Source organism: Melanotaenia boesemani, chromosome 1 (assembly GCF_017639745.1).
Source record: "Melanotaenia boesemani isolate fMelBoe1 chromosome 1, fMelBoe1.pri, whole genome shotgun sequence".
Classification (NCBI taxonomy): domain Eukaryota; kingdom Metazoa; phylum Chordata; class Actinopteri; order Atheriniformes; family Melanotaeniidae; genus Melanotaenia; species Melanotaenia boesemani.
This window is the reverse complement of record NC_055682.1, coordinates 5180309-5197325: the sequence shown is the minus strand read 5'-3', so window position 1 is coordinate 5197325 and position 17017 is coordinate 5180309. Positions and strand designations below refer to the sequence as shown.

Here is a 17017-nt window from a genome sequence, read left to right as displayed (position 1 = left end):
ACTAATGAGATGGACGTGACATGTGAATACAATTTCATCACTATGATGTTTGAATGGAGATTTTGCAGCGTTTTAATGTTTCATATATTATTAAAAGGTTGTTGATTGGCTCATTATTAAGTTAAAGTTTGGCTTTAGTCTTTATTAAATCCCTAAAATCTCATCTTTGTACCTAAAAGTTTTCAAAAAAGTTTTTTTTCACAAAAAAGCCCTGATGGCTTTAAAATGGAATATGACAGTACCCTTTTCTTCAGTTGGTGGGTGAAAATATGCTAATCTTTCCACATCTTAGCACACCATCAACTGTCACCCCTCCCTCCAAGGCCTTTCTTCTCCAACTTCCTCCAATATGCAGTCACTAGTTTTAATATTAAGGTAATCTAGTCGTACACGTTTGAACCAGAGAGCATTTCTCAAAAAGAGAAAGCTAAATTATACAAAATTGCATGTAGCGGAGTGGAAATGTATTCACTTTCTACCACTTTCAGCTGTATTTGAAGGAGCCTCCGGGACTCCATGATCAGTGTGAATGCATAGTCAGTTTTTCCTGGTTTAAAATTTATTTCCCCCAGTGAGACAACTTTAACTTAAAACACGCAGGGATAAGTTACAGGACTGAGAAGTTTGAAAATAAGCCAGAAACTGCACATCTACCAACAAAAATGGCTCTCTGGAATGTGCATGTGACATCACCGGGGCTATGTCCACCTTTTTGGGGAACACAAAAGATGCATTTCTAGTTTCAGTCTCAGCCGTTGGTGTTTACCTTGTGTTTGGTGGAAGTTCCTATACTTGTCATGAATTTAAAAAACAATTGATCATTAAATGTTCATGCAGCCATTTTACAACCAGATGGATTAAAACCTGAGTCTACAAGCTGTCGGCTGCAACAACACCAAGTCAAGCCATCTAAGGTCTGACGAAAGAAAGTCCAAGTTGGAAAGACACAAAGTCAGAACAACCTTTTGAGGCAACCACTGCAATCAAACGATTCCTGTAACTTTCAATGAGACTTCTGCACCTCTCAGCAGGTGTTTTGGACCACTCCTCAAAAGCAAACTGCTCCAGTTGTCTCAGGTTTGAAGGGAGCCTTTTCCAGACGCCATGTTTCAGCTCCTTCCAAAGATGCTCAATAGGATTTAGGTCAGGGCTCATAGAAGCCACTTTAGAATAGTCCAATGTTTTCCTCTTAGCCATTCTTGGGTGTTTTTAGCTGTGTTTTGGGTCATTGTCCTGTTGCAAGACCCATGACCTGCGACTGAAACCAAGCTTTCTGACACTGGCCAGCACATTTCTCTCTAGAATCCCTTGATAGTCTTGAGATTTCATTGTACCTGCACAGATTCAAGACACCCTGTGCCAGATGCAGCCCCAGAACATAACAGAGCCTCCTCCATGTTCCACAGTAGGGACGGTGTTCTTTTCTTCATATGCTTCATTTTTCTGTCTGTAAACATAGAGCTGATGAGCCTCAGCAAAAAGTTCCATTATTGTCCCATCTGTCCATAGGACATTCTCCCAGAAGCTTTGTGGCTTGTCAACATGTAGTTTGGCAAATTCCAATCAGGCTTTTTTATGATTTGTTGTCAACAACGGTGTCCTCCTTGGTCGTCTCCAATTAAGTCCACTTTGGCTCAAACGATGACGGATGGTGCGATCAGACACTGATGTTCCTCGAGCTTGAAGTTCACCTTTAATCTTTTTAGAAGTTTTTCTGGGCTCTTTTGTTACCGTTCGTATTATCCGTCTCTTTTGATTTGTCATCAGTTTTCCTCCTGCAGCCACGTCCATGGAGGTTGGCAACAGTCCCATGGATCTTAAATTTCTGAATAATATGTGCAACTGTAGTCACAGGAACATCAAGCTGCTTGGAGATGGTCTTACATCCTTTACCTTTAACATGCTGGTCTATAATTTTCTTTCTAATCTCCTGAAACAACTCTTTCCTTTGCTTCCTCTGGTCCATGTTGAGTGTGATACACACCATGTCACCAAACAGCAGAGTGACTACCAGTAGCCTATATATAGGCCCACTGACTGGTTACAAGATTGTAGACACCTGTGATGCTAATTAGTGGACACACCTTGGATTAACACGTCCCTTTGGTCACATTATTTTCAGTCGTTTCTAGGGGTACCATCATTTTTGTCCAGGTCTGTTTCATGAGTTTATTTTTTTAAATAATTCTGTTGAAGCATGGTAGAAAAGCAATGTCTGACTTTCATTGGTTAAATTTCATAAAATTTTTATTCATTATTACTTTTGTCAGATTCAAGTTATTTCTGTGACCATTGTGAGTTTTTCTTTCATTAACCAAAGGGTACCAACAACTGCCAGATATGCCTGTTCACAATGAAGCTGTCTCCCAGATAAATGATTGTAAAAATGTCTAGATTTTTAAAATATTTAGGCAAAATTACGCTGTTTTGGGTTAAATTTGCAAAGTAACTGTCCAGAAAATGGAGGCAACTGAGCCACATTTCTTAAGTGTTTTGATAGGACACAAGAGTGCTTCTAGATAAACTGAATTAATTTCTATTGTGGGTTAAGATCTTTGAATTAGACATAAAGACTTACAGAATTTAACGGCATCCTATCAAGTAACCAAGGAAGGTGTCTAGATTATTAGGCTGTTCTGTGTGGAGCATCCAGGTGGTGTTCTGCAGATTCAAACCAGCAAACTTGTTTCCATATTTTGAAATAAACTTTTAACCCCGCAGAAAAGCTTTAGATACAAACTAAAGAGAAGAACCGTAGAAAGCTGATCACTTACATTCACATTCACTTTAAAGGTATAATTTGTAAAAAATACTGACATCTGGTGGTAAAGATTGACATAGAAATTACTTCAAATGCCTAGTATAGTTATAAACGGATGGTGGCCATCAGTGGCCAAAATTCTTCTGGACATAAACATGATTTTATTTGTGAGTGGATCCAGTGGCCTCAGATGCAGCAATGACTGCACTACAGGTAACTTATGTGTACCGTCTTCTTCTGTGGCCCTTTTAAGCCGTTACCCCAGATGGTTCTCTTGCTCCTGCCAAACAAAGCTGGTACTGCAGTTTTAAAGCTCAGAGGATTGTTTGTCCAATCAGGGATACCATATCAAAAATGGTGGCACAAATACGGAAGCTGCCATGAAAGCCCAAACATAAGTTATTTTAGTACAGTGTTTAGATACCAATAGAAACACAGTTTTTATGGTACATTAATAATTTCTGCCACTGACCTTTGATTTTGTTACATACATGAGTTAAAAGAAAACAGCATTTATTGTGGATATTGGATTGTCATGTCCTATGCTAAACTGTCCGTGAGATACTGCATATGTATTCACAGTTTTCACTTAGTGAAAAAACATAAATTTAGTCTTTTTTTTTATTTGAAACACTTATACTGTGATACTCGACATGGCTCCTTATTACTGAAGATTTATGGTTTGCACATTCATTCTTCTAATCTCTGTCCTATAACATCTGAAACATTTTCTAACCTGGTTTCTATCTAAATTGAGAGGGCATTGACTGTACAGCTGATGACATTAAGAGGATCAAATTGTTGCTGGAAAATATTGAGTTGGCACCATAGATTGATGGCATTAATATAAAACATATGAAGTGTTGATAAAAGTGGGTAGTGGTTGCTTTGCCTCAGTCCACTTTATATTCTTTCCTATTTTCCACCTTATAAAGCTAGCTAGAGCAACATTTATCTCCACTGTGTCATCACTTAAGGAATTAAGATACCCCAAACTTTATTTATTATTAACTTTTATGATTATAGTCTAAGTTAAAGGAGTTGCGCAACACAAAGGACTGAGTGGATGAATGACTTCACTGATGACGTTTAACATCTGTTATTTTCAGCTGAGATCTTGTAAGAAAAAAAAACACTGCTGTTGCAAAAATAAACTTAAAACAAAATAATAGCAAGAGATGAATAATTAGAGGAGGAATAATCTCTTTCAAAATACAAAATTAATAATTCAAATGGAAACGATAAGCAAGAAAACACAAGCACAACTATTAAAGCACTTTAGTATTAAAGTGAAAAGGATGCTCTCCAGCTCCGCTAATCCTTTATTATTTCTGCTTTGTGGAGCTTTTATATTCTGTGATTGATAGGACGTTAAGGAGGAGCTTCATGCAGAAAATACCCAGCAGCAACAGACTGTGGGTATCTGATTAAAACTGCTCTTGTAGTGCACTGATTTAAACAGTTTGAGCCTATAAATCCTCAATGCCTCTCCAAAACAGTTATAAATACTAAATTAAACATAATCGGATAAGAAGTCATTGATCCCTGCAGGGGACATACAATGTTGTCTTATTATTTACAAATAAAGAGAAAACCGTTATATTTGGAAGAATGCAATAACAAGGAGATAAAAGAGGCTTTGATATAAATGAATAAAATGATGAAGGGGCAAAATGAGGCAATGAAACAGAATAAAAACATTAGATATCTTTCAAGGGGAACAAGACAGAAACCAGATCGGAATTTTAAACTAAATACTTTACAAGTTGCATGTACATGTAAGTATTTAAAGAACATGGGCTTGTTTAAAAAAATGTTTGTATTGAAGTTTGATTAGAAGATAATTTTGTTTTCCAGACATACAGAAAGCACAGTTCTATGCATAACTAAGTGTAATAATCCAAATGACAGACCACAGGATCAAGTTATTCCTTAAAATAATAGCCTTAAATATTTATTATAAAATTGGCAAATTCTGATGGTTTTGTTGCTTTTTGTGAGATATTTAGACAAAATGTTTACGTTAAATAATCTACAGCAACTCATCCATTCAATCAAACACCATGCTTCAGTCTTCTCTCGGCACATGATTTCACAGATTTTCCTCTTTTGGGCCACTTCTGGCAAGTATTGAGACCACGAACACTACAAAAAGCTGCAGTTATGGACATTCTTTAATCCAGACATTTAAATATCTTACTATCTAATTTCAGAGTTTTACTAGTTTACTATTCATTCAAATCTTCACACATGACCTTTTTTGCCACATAACATAAAGGTAACCAACATATTTCACTTCACTCGTCAGTGGCCATAAAATTACTGCTGATCAGTTAAGTATATATAAGAAGAAATATTTATATAAAGTAGTATACTACACAGAAAACACTGACACTGACTATTGATGTGAACGTCATATAACCCAAAATAAAGAAAAGCTAATAGGAAGCCGAATATAGAATATAAACAAGCGAGGACCGAGGACAGAACTCTGGGGTATACCTCTATCGAAAGATGTAAATCTTCAATTAAAGTGTGTTTAAATCAAACATCAGTAAGTTTGGTAGAGTTATCTAGCTTAAGCTTTGAACAAAAGATAATTTCTTACTCTTGTAAGAGTTGTTTTAGTGAAACAATGGCTTTTAAAGACAGGTCAAAAAGATTTTAAAAATGTTTCAGTGATCCAGGACCTAAAACAACATTGACAAAGTCTCAAACCCCAAAATATTGAGTTTATAAATGTATAAAACAAGATGAAGTTGCAACCTTTTTTTCTGTATTTAAGAAACTGGAATGGATAAAAATATAGATATCTTAATGATACTGATGGTGATTTACTATATTTATTTATTTTTTTGGACAGAAGACAAAGGGAATCAGACAACAGTTCCAGTGAATGTATTTACCAGCAGCAACGTCTTTCGTGGAAAAGAAGAAGACACAGATGAGAAACAGAAGGAGAGATCTCAGGAGGATGAGGTAGAAGAACAACACAGAAACCCTCACAAATGGATAAAGAGAAGTCAACCTCCGACAAGCAGCAGGAAGAGGAGAGTTAAGACTGTCCCATCTGAGCTGAGTCCTGACTCAGCAGCAGGTGGACACTCTGATGTGGACAGACAGTCACACTCCAACTCAGTAGATAAAGAAACAGACTCAAGAGGCCTTCCTGCTCCTCCTGCCGTCCGCTCCAGCTCTCGTCTGGCTGCTAAACCACGACGAGTTCACACCCTGACCAACCGGGTGAAACGCCACCCTGAACAACCCAAACAGACAGAGGGACAGAGCAGGAGCTCCTCTGAGGACCCCACTGTCTCGTCAAACACATCCCACCCTGAAGCTGAGGCAAAAGGGACAGAACATCCAACTGAGGAGATCCCTGAGTGTGAGGCAGAGATCAGAGAGAGGCGGTACAGATGTTCCACCTGTGGTAAGAAGTTCTACCAGATCGGTCACTTGAAGAAACATCAGTTCAGCCACACAGACAAAAAACCCTTCACCTGTCAAGACTGTGGGAAAAGCTACACCTCAACAGAAAGCTTCAGAGCTCATCAGGTAGGTCGTGGTTGTGATCCTCTTTCAGCATTTTCTTTATTTTCTTTATTTTAGGTTCTCTTTCTTCTTTGTTGTTCAAGTCCAAAGTTTTGCACTTTTGCAGTTTGCACTTTTGCAGCCCCGTATCATGCCACTCTCACCTCTGTGCTTCATTGTTGAGTGCAACATTCACTGTGGTCCAGGCCATATTCACACTAAACATACTGGAACCTGTTTAAAAGGAACAAATTTATTGTCATCTCTTCTAAACAAAGGATATCCTCATATAAATCTCAGAGATCTAAAACCCATCAACCTGTCAAATGCAGTTTAAAATTCAGTTTTTTGGGGGTATAAATAAAAACAAACTTTTTTGGCAGGTGACGAATTAGTGATGCATCTTTGAAGCAAGCAGGCACCGCTGACTCCTGTCGCGGAGAGCCAAATCTTCAGCTGCTGCTGCTGCTCCGTCAGCAAAGGCCGAGCAGTTTGATGGGCACACCATGTGGCCAATCACATGCTAGGATGACTAAGATTATAAAAGAAGGAAGGGGGGACAGATGTTCCGAAGACAGTGTAATGGTATAGAACAAGTTCACAAACCAACAGAGAGCGACAGGGCAGCTGGAGTTAAATGCAAGCACATCAGGAAAGAATAAAAAAATAAATAAACAAGTAGCATCTGGCTGCATTTGAATGATATTGGAGACTAAAAGGCAGAGAGCAGAATTTATAAAAAAAAAAAAAATATTACTATCTTTGATTTGATTTATTCCAAACATGTCAACATCACTAAACCAAACACATTACAAACCAACACAATGAGAAAATAATATTTAACACTGATTTGAAACTATGTGTACATATATAGATATGCATAAAATAAGTCTATACAGTCTAAATAAATCTCTACCCACCATGCATACATCTGTCTATAAGCACTTCTACATATTTGTACACATCCTCCCAAACACACACTCACACAGCAACATGTATAACACACATAAAAAAGTATCCACTTAACATGTCTGAAAGGTGGTAGGAAGAAGCTAATCTTATTTAATCCTACTCCAGTAATCAGCAATTACCCTTTACAATCCTCCTGTTTTCTGAGTCCCATGAATCCATAGAAAATAAGAATATATACACTGTATAGCAAAGGGAAAAAGTAATCTATTATTTCCCTATTAAATTTTAAAGAGGTAATTTCACATTCTCATTCCCATCAAGCCATATATTGACACCTGCATTCACTCACACATACACCCACCAACATACACCAACCACCCTGAGCTCACTCATATGCATAATCCCATTTACAACGCTAGAGCCACCCATTCCAATTCCCCACAGGTTTTCATCACTGGTTCTTGTTGCACATCACCAGTCTGAGCCTTTTTTAAACACAGTCAAACTCAAACATTGCTTCAGTTCTTGGCTGAGTTTATTTCAAACCTTCACACCACGAGCCGAGATGCACATTCAAGCTGACAAGTTTTACACACTGAGTTCTGCTTTACACACAGTGTCACACGCTGGCAAGTGGATATCAACAGTGAACATGCACTGTGGCTGATTAAGCAAGAATATCAAGAATACATTTTTGGAGAAAGAGAGGAAAAGGGAAATGAACAGAGTAAAAGATACGACTGGCTAGAGAGGTCTCACAGTACAGGAAGGATGCAGCCATTTCTAGAGGGACTGTAGTTCGTCTTTAACAATCAGCTTTATTGTAAGTTGTGAAATCTGCACACATTTTCATCAGTATTCCAAAGAAAAATCTGTGTATCTTAAAAAAGCAGTAGCTTTTTTTTATACACACTGACTGTTGCAGTTCATCGGCTTGCGTCCTTCACGTTTTATGCCAAGCTATGATCAGGGGTCAGACTTAACAAAAATTATAACATTATCAGTTCTCTGTTGGAAAACATGTATAATCATGATGACCCTGGTCCTAAACTTAAGAGCTCACATATAGATGGGAACAATGAATCTGTAATAATCTGAGATTTTACAGTAAGAAGTTTTTAGTTCCTCTCTTCTCTTCTGCTCTCTTTTTTCCCCATCCAATACCTTCTGCAGTGGTCCTAATCGATAAATCCACAAAAACATCTTTGATTCAGAGTGACTGGCATGAAAACGATATCTGCAGTCAATATTTTAGGTGAAACATCAGAATTGTTAGCCTTTTTGTTCAGCCTTCTTCAGGTATATAAAAAACACTTATCAAAGCAAATTGGCTCAGCATTGCACACAAGTGTTTTAGTGCAATGTTAAGAGGAACTTTTTTTCCTTTCAGACATCTCCCTTGATGTTTAGGAGCTTAGTCATCATGTCAGGTAGCAATTTTCCCATCCTGGTGGCGGATGACAATGGCAGTGATGCTTGCATGTGTCATTACAAATAATAATGGAGTTTATTTTCAGATGAGTCACCGTGGTGAGCGTCCGTTCTCCTGCCCTCACTGTGATAAAGCCTATGGTCTGAAGCGAGACCTGAAGGAGCACATGGTTCTGCACACCGGGGAGAAGCCTTACACCTGTGAGCACTGTGGCAAAGCATTTGCACGACGCCCCTCCTTACGTGTCCACCGCCTCCTTCACTGCAGCAGTATGATCTACACACAATCCCCAAAGGTAGTTTCAAAGGCTTCTTCTCTCATATCTGGTGACAGAAACAAATTATAGCAGATTTACTAAGAAGAGCAATGGGCAGCTGAATGCAGCCATTTTTCAGCCTTGTTCAGTACTTCTCCTAACATCTGCAGTCACACAGGAGGACTATTTTAAGTACTGCTTCTTCTTTTCCCTTCAGCTATCCCAGACTTTCACATTACATCTTTCAATTTGCATTTAAGTCTTGTCTTTTCTCCCAGAGCATAGTATTCAAAAACAGGGAAAAAGGACAACCTGCTGCAACTTCTTTTGATTTTCTCCCCTCCAGCTTCAGTGTACAGTCTGCCTCAAGCTGTTGGCCAACACCAACTCCCTGAGGAATCACATGAAGCTCCACTCTGGGGAAAAGCCCCACATCTGTCAGCACTGCGGGAAGTGCTTCAGTCAGAAAGGTAACGTCAGGAACACAGGTGTGATCTGCAGCTGCAGCAAGCTGATCGCTAAGATCAGCTGCATGATGATGCTGTGGCCAGATGTTTGTGTGACAGCAGGGCTTACTGAAGGCCAACAGGTTGTACGGACCCCCCCAGAAACATGATGCAACACATACTGCAAAGGAAAGCTCACACAGTAAAAACTTGTAGAATTATTTGGGTTTCCAGTTTATATTTTTAGACTAGATTTTTTTTAAGTAATCAAGTAGTTGTTGAGTAGAGTGTTTTTCATGGAGTTTAAAAAACGTATTTAACAAAGTAAAAGTACACACAGGCTGGAGCCAGGTGATGCAGAGTGCCTCTGCATTTGTAATTTAATCTACCCATAGCATCACATATAACCGACTTTTAAACTTGTCTACATCTTTAAGTAAAAGTACTTGTGCAAATATCTTGATCCAGACTTTATTTGTAATCTAAAAGACTTTGTTGTAATCCTTTAAAGTGGTCCTGACCAGTGCTGTTCTATCTTTCTCATAGCTCAAAGTTTTTTCCACTCAGTTCAGCTCAATCTGGTGCAAACAACTTTATTTATCCCTGATGGGTAATTTAGTTTTGCAGTCTGTCAGTTTAAAATAAATAAAGCAACAGACCTGGTCCCAGGACCAGATTGCAGGTCATCATTAATAGAAAGAACATTAAGATGATTATGGCATTTATAGATAAATAATAGTAAATATATAATAAATCAAAATAAAAGGTAACAATGACCAGAATCTGAAAATGATCAAATGCTACTATTCACATACCATATTTTCTGGACTATAAACCATTTTTTGCATATATGTACATGTGTATATATATATATATATATATATATATATATATATATATATATATATATATATATATATATATGTGTGTGTGTGTGTATATATAGAGAAAGTCAGTTGAGAAAGTTTAATTACATTAGAAACTACTAATGCTTTTATCCTTTAAAAATTAGCAAAGAATTACATAGTTTTACTACCTGTTCCAGAAATTTCACAGAAACATTTTATGTCTGTCTGTTTTTAACCAAAGGAGCAGGTGACCTTGACTCGTTCCAGCTTTTTTATTTATCCTCGTATTCATTTCTATATGCAGACAATGTTTCATGCTGTTTTGAACAGTACATAAAGAGTTTGATTAATCCAGATTTTTTTCCATAAAAGATTGTGGATTCGACAGTATTTACATTCCTGGTCTTTTCTTTCTGCACCTCTTCCATAAAAGTGTCATTTTTTTCATCGGCGGTGCCCTTAACGTGAGGCAAAGTGCGCTGCTTCTGCTATAATAAGCTGCAGTCAACTGAAGATTCTTGGCTTTGCTAACGCACATTTATCCTTAAGACAAAATATATATATACACACCACGGTTGTAAAATTAAACTGTGGAGATATTTTTATACACCAACGCAGCCGTTTGCTGACATCATGACTTCCCTGTACTTTGTGTAACTGTTACTGATTATTTATAATGTCACACAACATTTCAACAAGCTAAACAAACCATGCAGCACGAAGACACGTGCAGTTTCTCTCATTTGGGTCGACGGTTGATGACGTCTCTATAGCAACCAACCAGGGATTCTCTGGAAAACAAAGAGCACTTTGATGTTATGAAGTTGTATGAATATACACTGGCTGTCAGTTTGTATGAGAAGACAGTGTCGTCTCTGTGCTAACAGGAAGACTAGTCAAGATGTGTTTAACTTAGCTTTGTTTCACTGTTGCCAACTAATCAACTTTCTTGCTCTGGCAATTTTAAGTCTCCCTTAGCAACTTACATAAAAGAAACATTCAGTTATGAGCAGCTTAGAAATTTACTTGTACCAAGTTGGTCCCTTTTTTACCTTCAGAACCACCTTAATTCTTGGTGTTATAGATCCAACAAGGTGGTGGAAACCTCCTTCAGAGGTTTTCTCCATATTGACATGACAGCATCACACAGTTGCTGCAGGTTTGTCGGCTGCATCCATGATGAGAATCTCCCGTTCCACCACATCCCAAAGCTGCTCTACTGGACTGAGATCTGGTGGCTGTGGAGGCCGTTGGAGTCCAGTGAACTCATCGTCATGTTCTAGAAAGCAGGTGGAGATGATCTGAGCTTTGTGACATGGTGCATTAACCTGCTGGAAGTAGCATCAGAAGATGCTCCACTGTGGTCATAAAGGGATGGACATGGTCAGCAGCAATACTCAGGTAGGCTGTGCTGGTTAATATAAATAAATCCAGTACAATATAAGTAAAAAAATAACAATAGGAAAGAAGAAGAAAGAAAGAAGAAAAGGAGTGAATGTTAAATAAATTATTAATAATTAATTAATATAAACTTAAATACATAAGAGTAAATAAAATAAATCAGTTAGACAAAAAGAAATAAAATGTAAAAAAGCCAGAGGTGGTTTGGTACCAAGGGGCCTAACCCTCATATTGAAGATTTTGTCTCCAGTTGGAAAGTTATAAGAAGAGTTTAGCTCAATATTTATTGCACTGCTTCTGAAAAATAAATAAAAACCTTTGTGTTTACTTTCGTTTCACCCTCCTGGCAATTACATTGACATTACTCCTGTTGAAAGAAAATAAATAAAGAACATGCCCTTTAAAGGTTTTGCTTTAACCCAGGAGTGGGAACATTTTTGTTTCTGTAGAAGGCCATATGGACAGAATGAATAATTGAAAGCCAGGTGAAATAATTAAATTTTAATGCAAGTATGCTGTCTGCTTCTATCATAGCCTCTAAATTATTTAGCATCACAGAACACTATGTTTTGTTTGCATGATAATTTAGAGTCTTGTTGCTGATTTGTGGATGTTTAACTACTTTGTGAAAATATTCTCCTGATCGGTGAAGTAGAAAAATAGTCTTATGGGCTCCACACACGGGGAGGCGAATAACGACAGCAACAGGTCAAACTCATCTCCACCCAAGTGGAATCCAACACACCGGATGCGACAAACATCAGCGAGCATCACGCTGTCTCCCAAAAATTTGATTGGTTATGACACTGGAGGGAATTTTGACATCTTTAAAGCAGTCCGTGACAGACAAGACATTAAGGATGAAGAGTCAAAAGATTTTGCTCGAGTTGACAGAAATCTTGTTGACTCTACTGTAGAAAAGAGAAAAACAACCCTGGGTTCATCCTGTTTTACAAACAAGGAAACAGCACGGTGAATGTCATCATTTGATGGCAGACCTCAAAGCTGATCCAGATAAATCCAGGACCTCTATAATCTTCACATGAAGTATCATAAAGTATGGTAAACTCAGAAACAGCTAAAATGATCTGTTCCTCCAGTGTTTACAGACTTCACTGTCTAGCCTGCTGTCAGCTCATTGGTCAGTCACGGAAACCCTCACTGGTTGGTTGAAGTGCCATGCAGGAGCAACAAAAGCTGAATATTTTTCAGCTTTCTTGTGTCGCGTTGCAAGCCCCCGTGTGCACGTCTGCATGATCGAGCGAAACATTTCACATGCACGAATGTCACACTAATATTAAGACATCCACACTTACTTTAAATCTTCTGTCATTTTTTCCACTTTCTAAGCCTTTATTCTTTGTCTGGTCCTATTGGACTCAGTTTTTACACAGCTTATGATTTCTTACCGTTCGAGCAAAGCATATTTCCTGAGTTCATCACAGAATAATGTGATATTAACCACTGAGCCAAACATTATTGACGTAAAATTTATTTTAGATTTTATTAAATGAGCAGTGTTCTGTGCCCTTAGACGCTGCAGGCGTGACACTGAAACTCTAAACTTACAGATCTCACATCAGCTCAAATTAAACACACTAACGAGGAAACGGAGCAGCTGTCAGCAGAAACAAACTTGTTAGATACAAAATCGCAAATGCACACTCAAGATATAACATATTCTGGTTATCTTATCTGGTTAGTAACCAACATTGATAAATTATGCTGCATATATTCTGTTATTTTTAAAGTTCCGAGGATCCAGCAGACCAGACGCATATCAGCTCAGCTTGAACTAGAAATTCAACCCAGCAGTCCTATCCATTAATCCCATCTGTCTCTGATAAAAGTTTGTAAATTATAAGGCGAAATTGAGACTGGTGTTAGCAGTATTCCTCAGCTTTCTATTAGCATGACTCCTGCAACTGTAGCTACTCCTGTAACTTTAGTTCTGCACTCTGACTTCTGCTGCATGTTTCTGGCTCTTCAGAAAATTCATCCACAGTCTGTAACTCCATGACATCCACATGCATTCCTGTAAAAACTGCTGAAGAAGATTGTTTACTTGGTTCTTCAATCCATCAAGGACAGATCTGATTTCCTTCACGGCTGTTTTGCCAAGGTAGAAGGGAAGACAGCATGTTTAGGTGTTAGCTAGCTAGTAGTCAGACACACAGCTTGACACCATCAACTCCCAAAACACTTCCAATCTGCTGCCAACTGTTATGGTGCGAGTGTTTGTCACTGCGCGATGGGGAGGAAAAATCACAAAAATGCCAGTAGTTGCAGACAAGACCCGAGAGTCATGCTTTAAAACTATCCTCCACTGTGTTTTCCTCTGACCTCATGTTCATGGTCTTGTTTGCATGAGTGCTTGTGACACGTTACCTCGCATCAATGAGAGTGGCTTTCTTACCAAACGAATGCTAGGAACGCATGGCAACGTGTTGCCATGCGCATGGACGTGTTGCTAACAGCAAGTATTTCCCAGCAAGTATATCCCAATTCACCAACAGTTCTTGTCAATGATAAACTCAGCTTAAAGTTGCACAAGAAACACACCTAAAGCAAAAGAGAAAGACTGGATCATGGTCTCCTGCCTGATACCAAATCTGGTTACTGGGCCTGTGGTTTTGTTGGAAAGAAAAAAATTAAAAAATAGACACAGCACTGAGTAAAACTGATTCAGAGTTGTAACAATGAAAGAAACAGTTGGCTTCAGTCCTCTAGTGTACTCTTTTTCCAACACACTGAAACCATTATTATCCTCTTAATGCCTTCTTTTAATTGTGACTTTGTAGGTGTTTCTCATTGATGAGTTAACTCGACTCAGTTATTGTCCAAAGAGAGACTGCTTCCCTGTTGCTGTTTTCAGTCTGCTGAGAGAATGCTTCCAGCTGTGATCAATTCCTACAATTCTTGCTATCATCCATCAATGTGACAGCATTAATTTACTGTTGAGAGGTTAATCTTCACACATTATTGGACAGATGAATATTCATCCTGCCTCCCTCACGCTGTGAACCACCCCCTCCCCTTTTCTCTTTAACATAAACTATATCTGTCTCTTCGTCTCAGGGAACCTGGAATGCCATCTGAGAATTCACAGCGGAGTGAGGCCGTTTTCCTGCTCCGAGTGCAGCCAGACCTTCTCCCAGAAAACAGATCTCCGCCGGCATATGTTCTCCCACACTGGAGGGGGCTTCCTCTGCAGCCACTGTGGAAAATCACTGAGGGACCCCCACAGTCTAAAGTCACATGAGAGACTGCACACTGGAGAGAGACCCCATCGCTGCTTCATCTGCGGAAAAGGTGAAAATATGAAAATATTAGAGTCAAGATCGAATTTTTGACGAAATGGTTTCCCCCCAGGAAAGACCAACTCTTTATGACTTGGGTTGCAGCACCAAACCAATATAAGGATACTCTGTATACCACTGTATGCCACAATATATCTATCAGAGTTCAACGTAGATATTGGGAGCTTTCAGAAATTAAATATATATATATATATATATATATATATACATGCTGGCTACTTGGTTGTGGCGTTCCATGCATTATTTGCCTGCCAGTATCTTGCACCCTGCTGTGGGGTGCGGGATTGTTTCAGGGGCCCCTTTGCAAAGCATGAACCTGGGGTCCTGCCTGGTGTGGTAGATCTGGGCCTCGGTTGCCCTGGTACTCAAGGGCAATCGCTCCCGTGCTGCCATGATTAGCACCTCTGTGCTGTCCTTCAGTCCATCCCTCTCTAGCCATTGGTAGGACATTTCTGCTACTTCAGCTATCTGTCGGTGGTACATCCCATGCAGGGACTTGTCCTCCCATGATAGTTCCTCCATTTCATCCTCCAGGTTCCATTGTCTGAGACATTCACTCAGTGCTTCATCCCTTGGGGCCATCTTCCTGATGTATTCATGGAGCTTGAATGTTTCATCTTGGATAGTTGTCCTGATGGTCACTTGTCCTCAGCCTCCCTCTTTGCACTTAGTGTATAGCCTCTGAACACTGAATTTGGGGTGGAACCCTCCATTCATGGTGAACAGCTTCCATGTTTTAACATCTGTGGTCTGAACCTCCTTCTTTGACCAGCTTATTATCCCAGCAGGGTATCTGATCACTGGCAGCTGTTAGTTGCCCGGATCTTGTTCTTGCCATTGAGCTGACCTCTCAGGGCTTACCTTACTCATTGTAGATATTTGGCTGTGGCAGCTTTCCTTGTGGCTTCCTCGTGGTTTTTGTGATTTGCTTGTGGTATGTCAAGGTACTTGTAACTGGCCTCAACATCTGCTATTCTGCCGTCAGGGAGTGCAATGCCCTCTGTATGGACTACCTTCCCTCTCTTTGTTACTATTCAGACACATTTCTCCAGTCCAAATTACAATCTGATGTCATTGCTGTAGATCCTGGTTGTGTGGATCAGTGAGTCAATGTCTCGCTCACTCTCAGCGTACAGCTTGATGTCATCGACTTAGAGGAGGTGACTGATGGTGGCCCCATTCCTGAGTCAGTAGCCATAGTCAGTCTTGTTGATTAATTGGCTGAGAGGGTTGAGAACAGCATAAACAGTAGCAGGGACAGTGCATCTCCTTGGTATATACCACATTTGATGGAGACTTGTGCAATTGGCTTGAAGTTGACCTCAAGGGTGGTCTGCCACAATATCATTGAGTTTGCAATGAAGGCTCTTGGAGTGTAATTGATCTTGTACAGCTTCAAGCGTTCCAGGATCCATGTATGTGGCATTGAGTCATAGGCTTTCTGGTAGTCATTCCAGGCAATGCACAGGTTTGTCAGTCTGGTGTGTGTGTGTGTGTGTGTGGATATATATATATATATATATATATATATATATATATATATAATATACAGTGTATATGCATCCGCCAACTATCAGCTCCAGCTGTTCCCTAATCAAGAGTCTACAACTTTTAACTTTTTAAATGCCATCCACACTCTTTATCAATAGGCATTCATATCTGACAGTAAGCCAGGACAGGATCAACTAGTGGAAATTTTGCGCGTTTCATTTTCAGTCTGGTCCTGGAGCAGAGGTGAACGAGTCCTGCACTGACTGCAGCTGTGCGCTCGTGGACTGGGGAGGGGCGGAAATGCGGCTCACTGAGAAGAAGTCAACGTGCTGTCACATCAGTTTCCAAAAGTCTCCAATATCATGAGAAAAGTCGCTTGATGTCTTTTTTTTTTTTTTTGGCCAGGCAGTGTGTTATACAGTCAATATTAAAATGAAGGTAAGCTGATGTCAAAATGCTCAAAAGTTATTTGCATACATTTTATGCTCAAACTTTGTTCTTTCATCAAATAATTAGTAAAATTTCAGCAGGGGAAAACGGGAGCAGATGAAACAGTTTAAGATGATTTCAGGGGCCTGAAGATCAGACTGGTCCGTTTCCTCCAACCATTTCTGTTTAT

At 39.2% G+C, this 17017-nt stretch overlaps 1 protein-coding gene across 2 annotated transcripts in view; it reads left to right on the top strand.

Moving 5' to 3' along the window:
• Positions 1-17017, top strand: part of znf408 (zinc finger protein 408) — a 33988-nt gene that overhangs the window by 13557 nt on the left and 3414 nt on the right. The window contains exons 5-8 of one of the 2 annotated variants that reach the window (XM_041992171.1): positions 5628-6316; positions 8722-8931; positions 9239-9362; positions 14666-14899. In XM_041992171.1, coding sequence (XP_041848105.1) covers positions 5628-6316; positions 8722-8931; positions 9239-9362; positions 14666-14899 — 1257 coding nt within the window. Of the gene's footprint in view, positions 1-5624; positions 6317-8721; positions 8932-9238; positions 9363-14665; positions 14900-17017 lie in introns of both variants that reach the window. The other variant, XM_041992165.1, reaches the window with a different exon arrangement.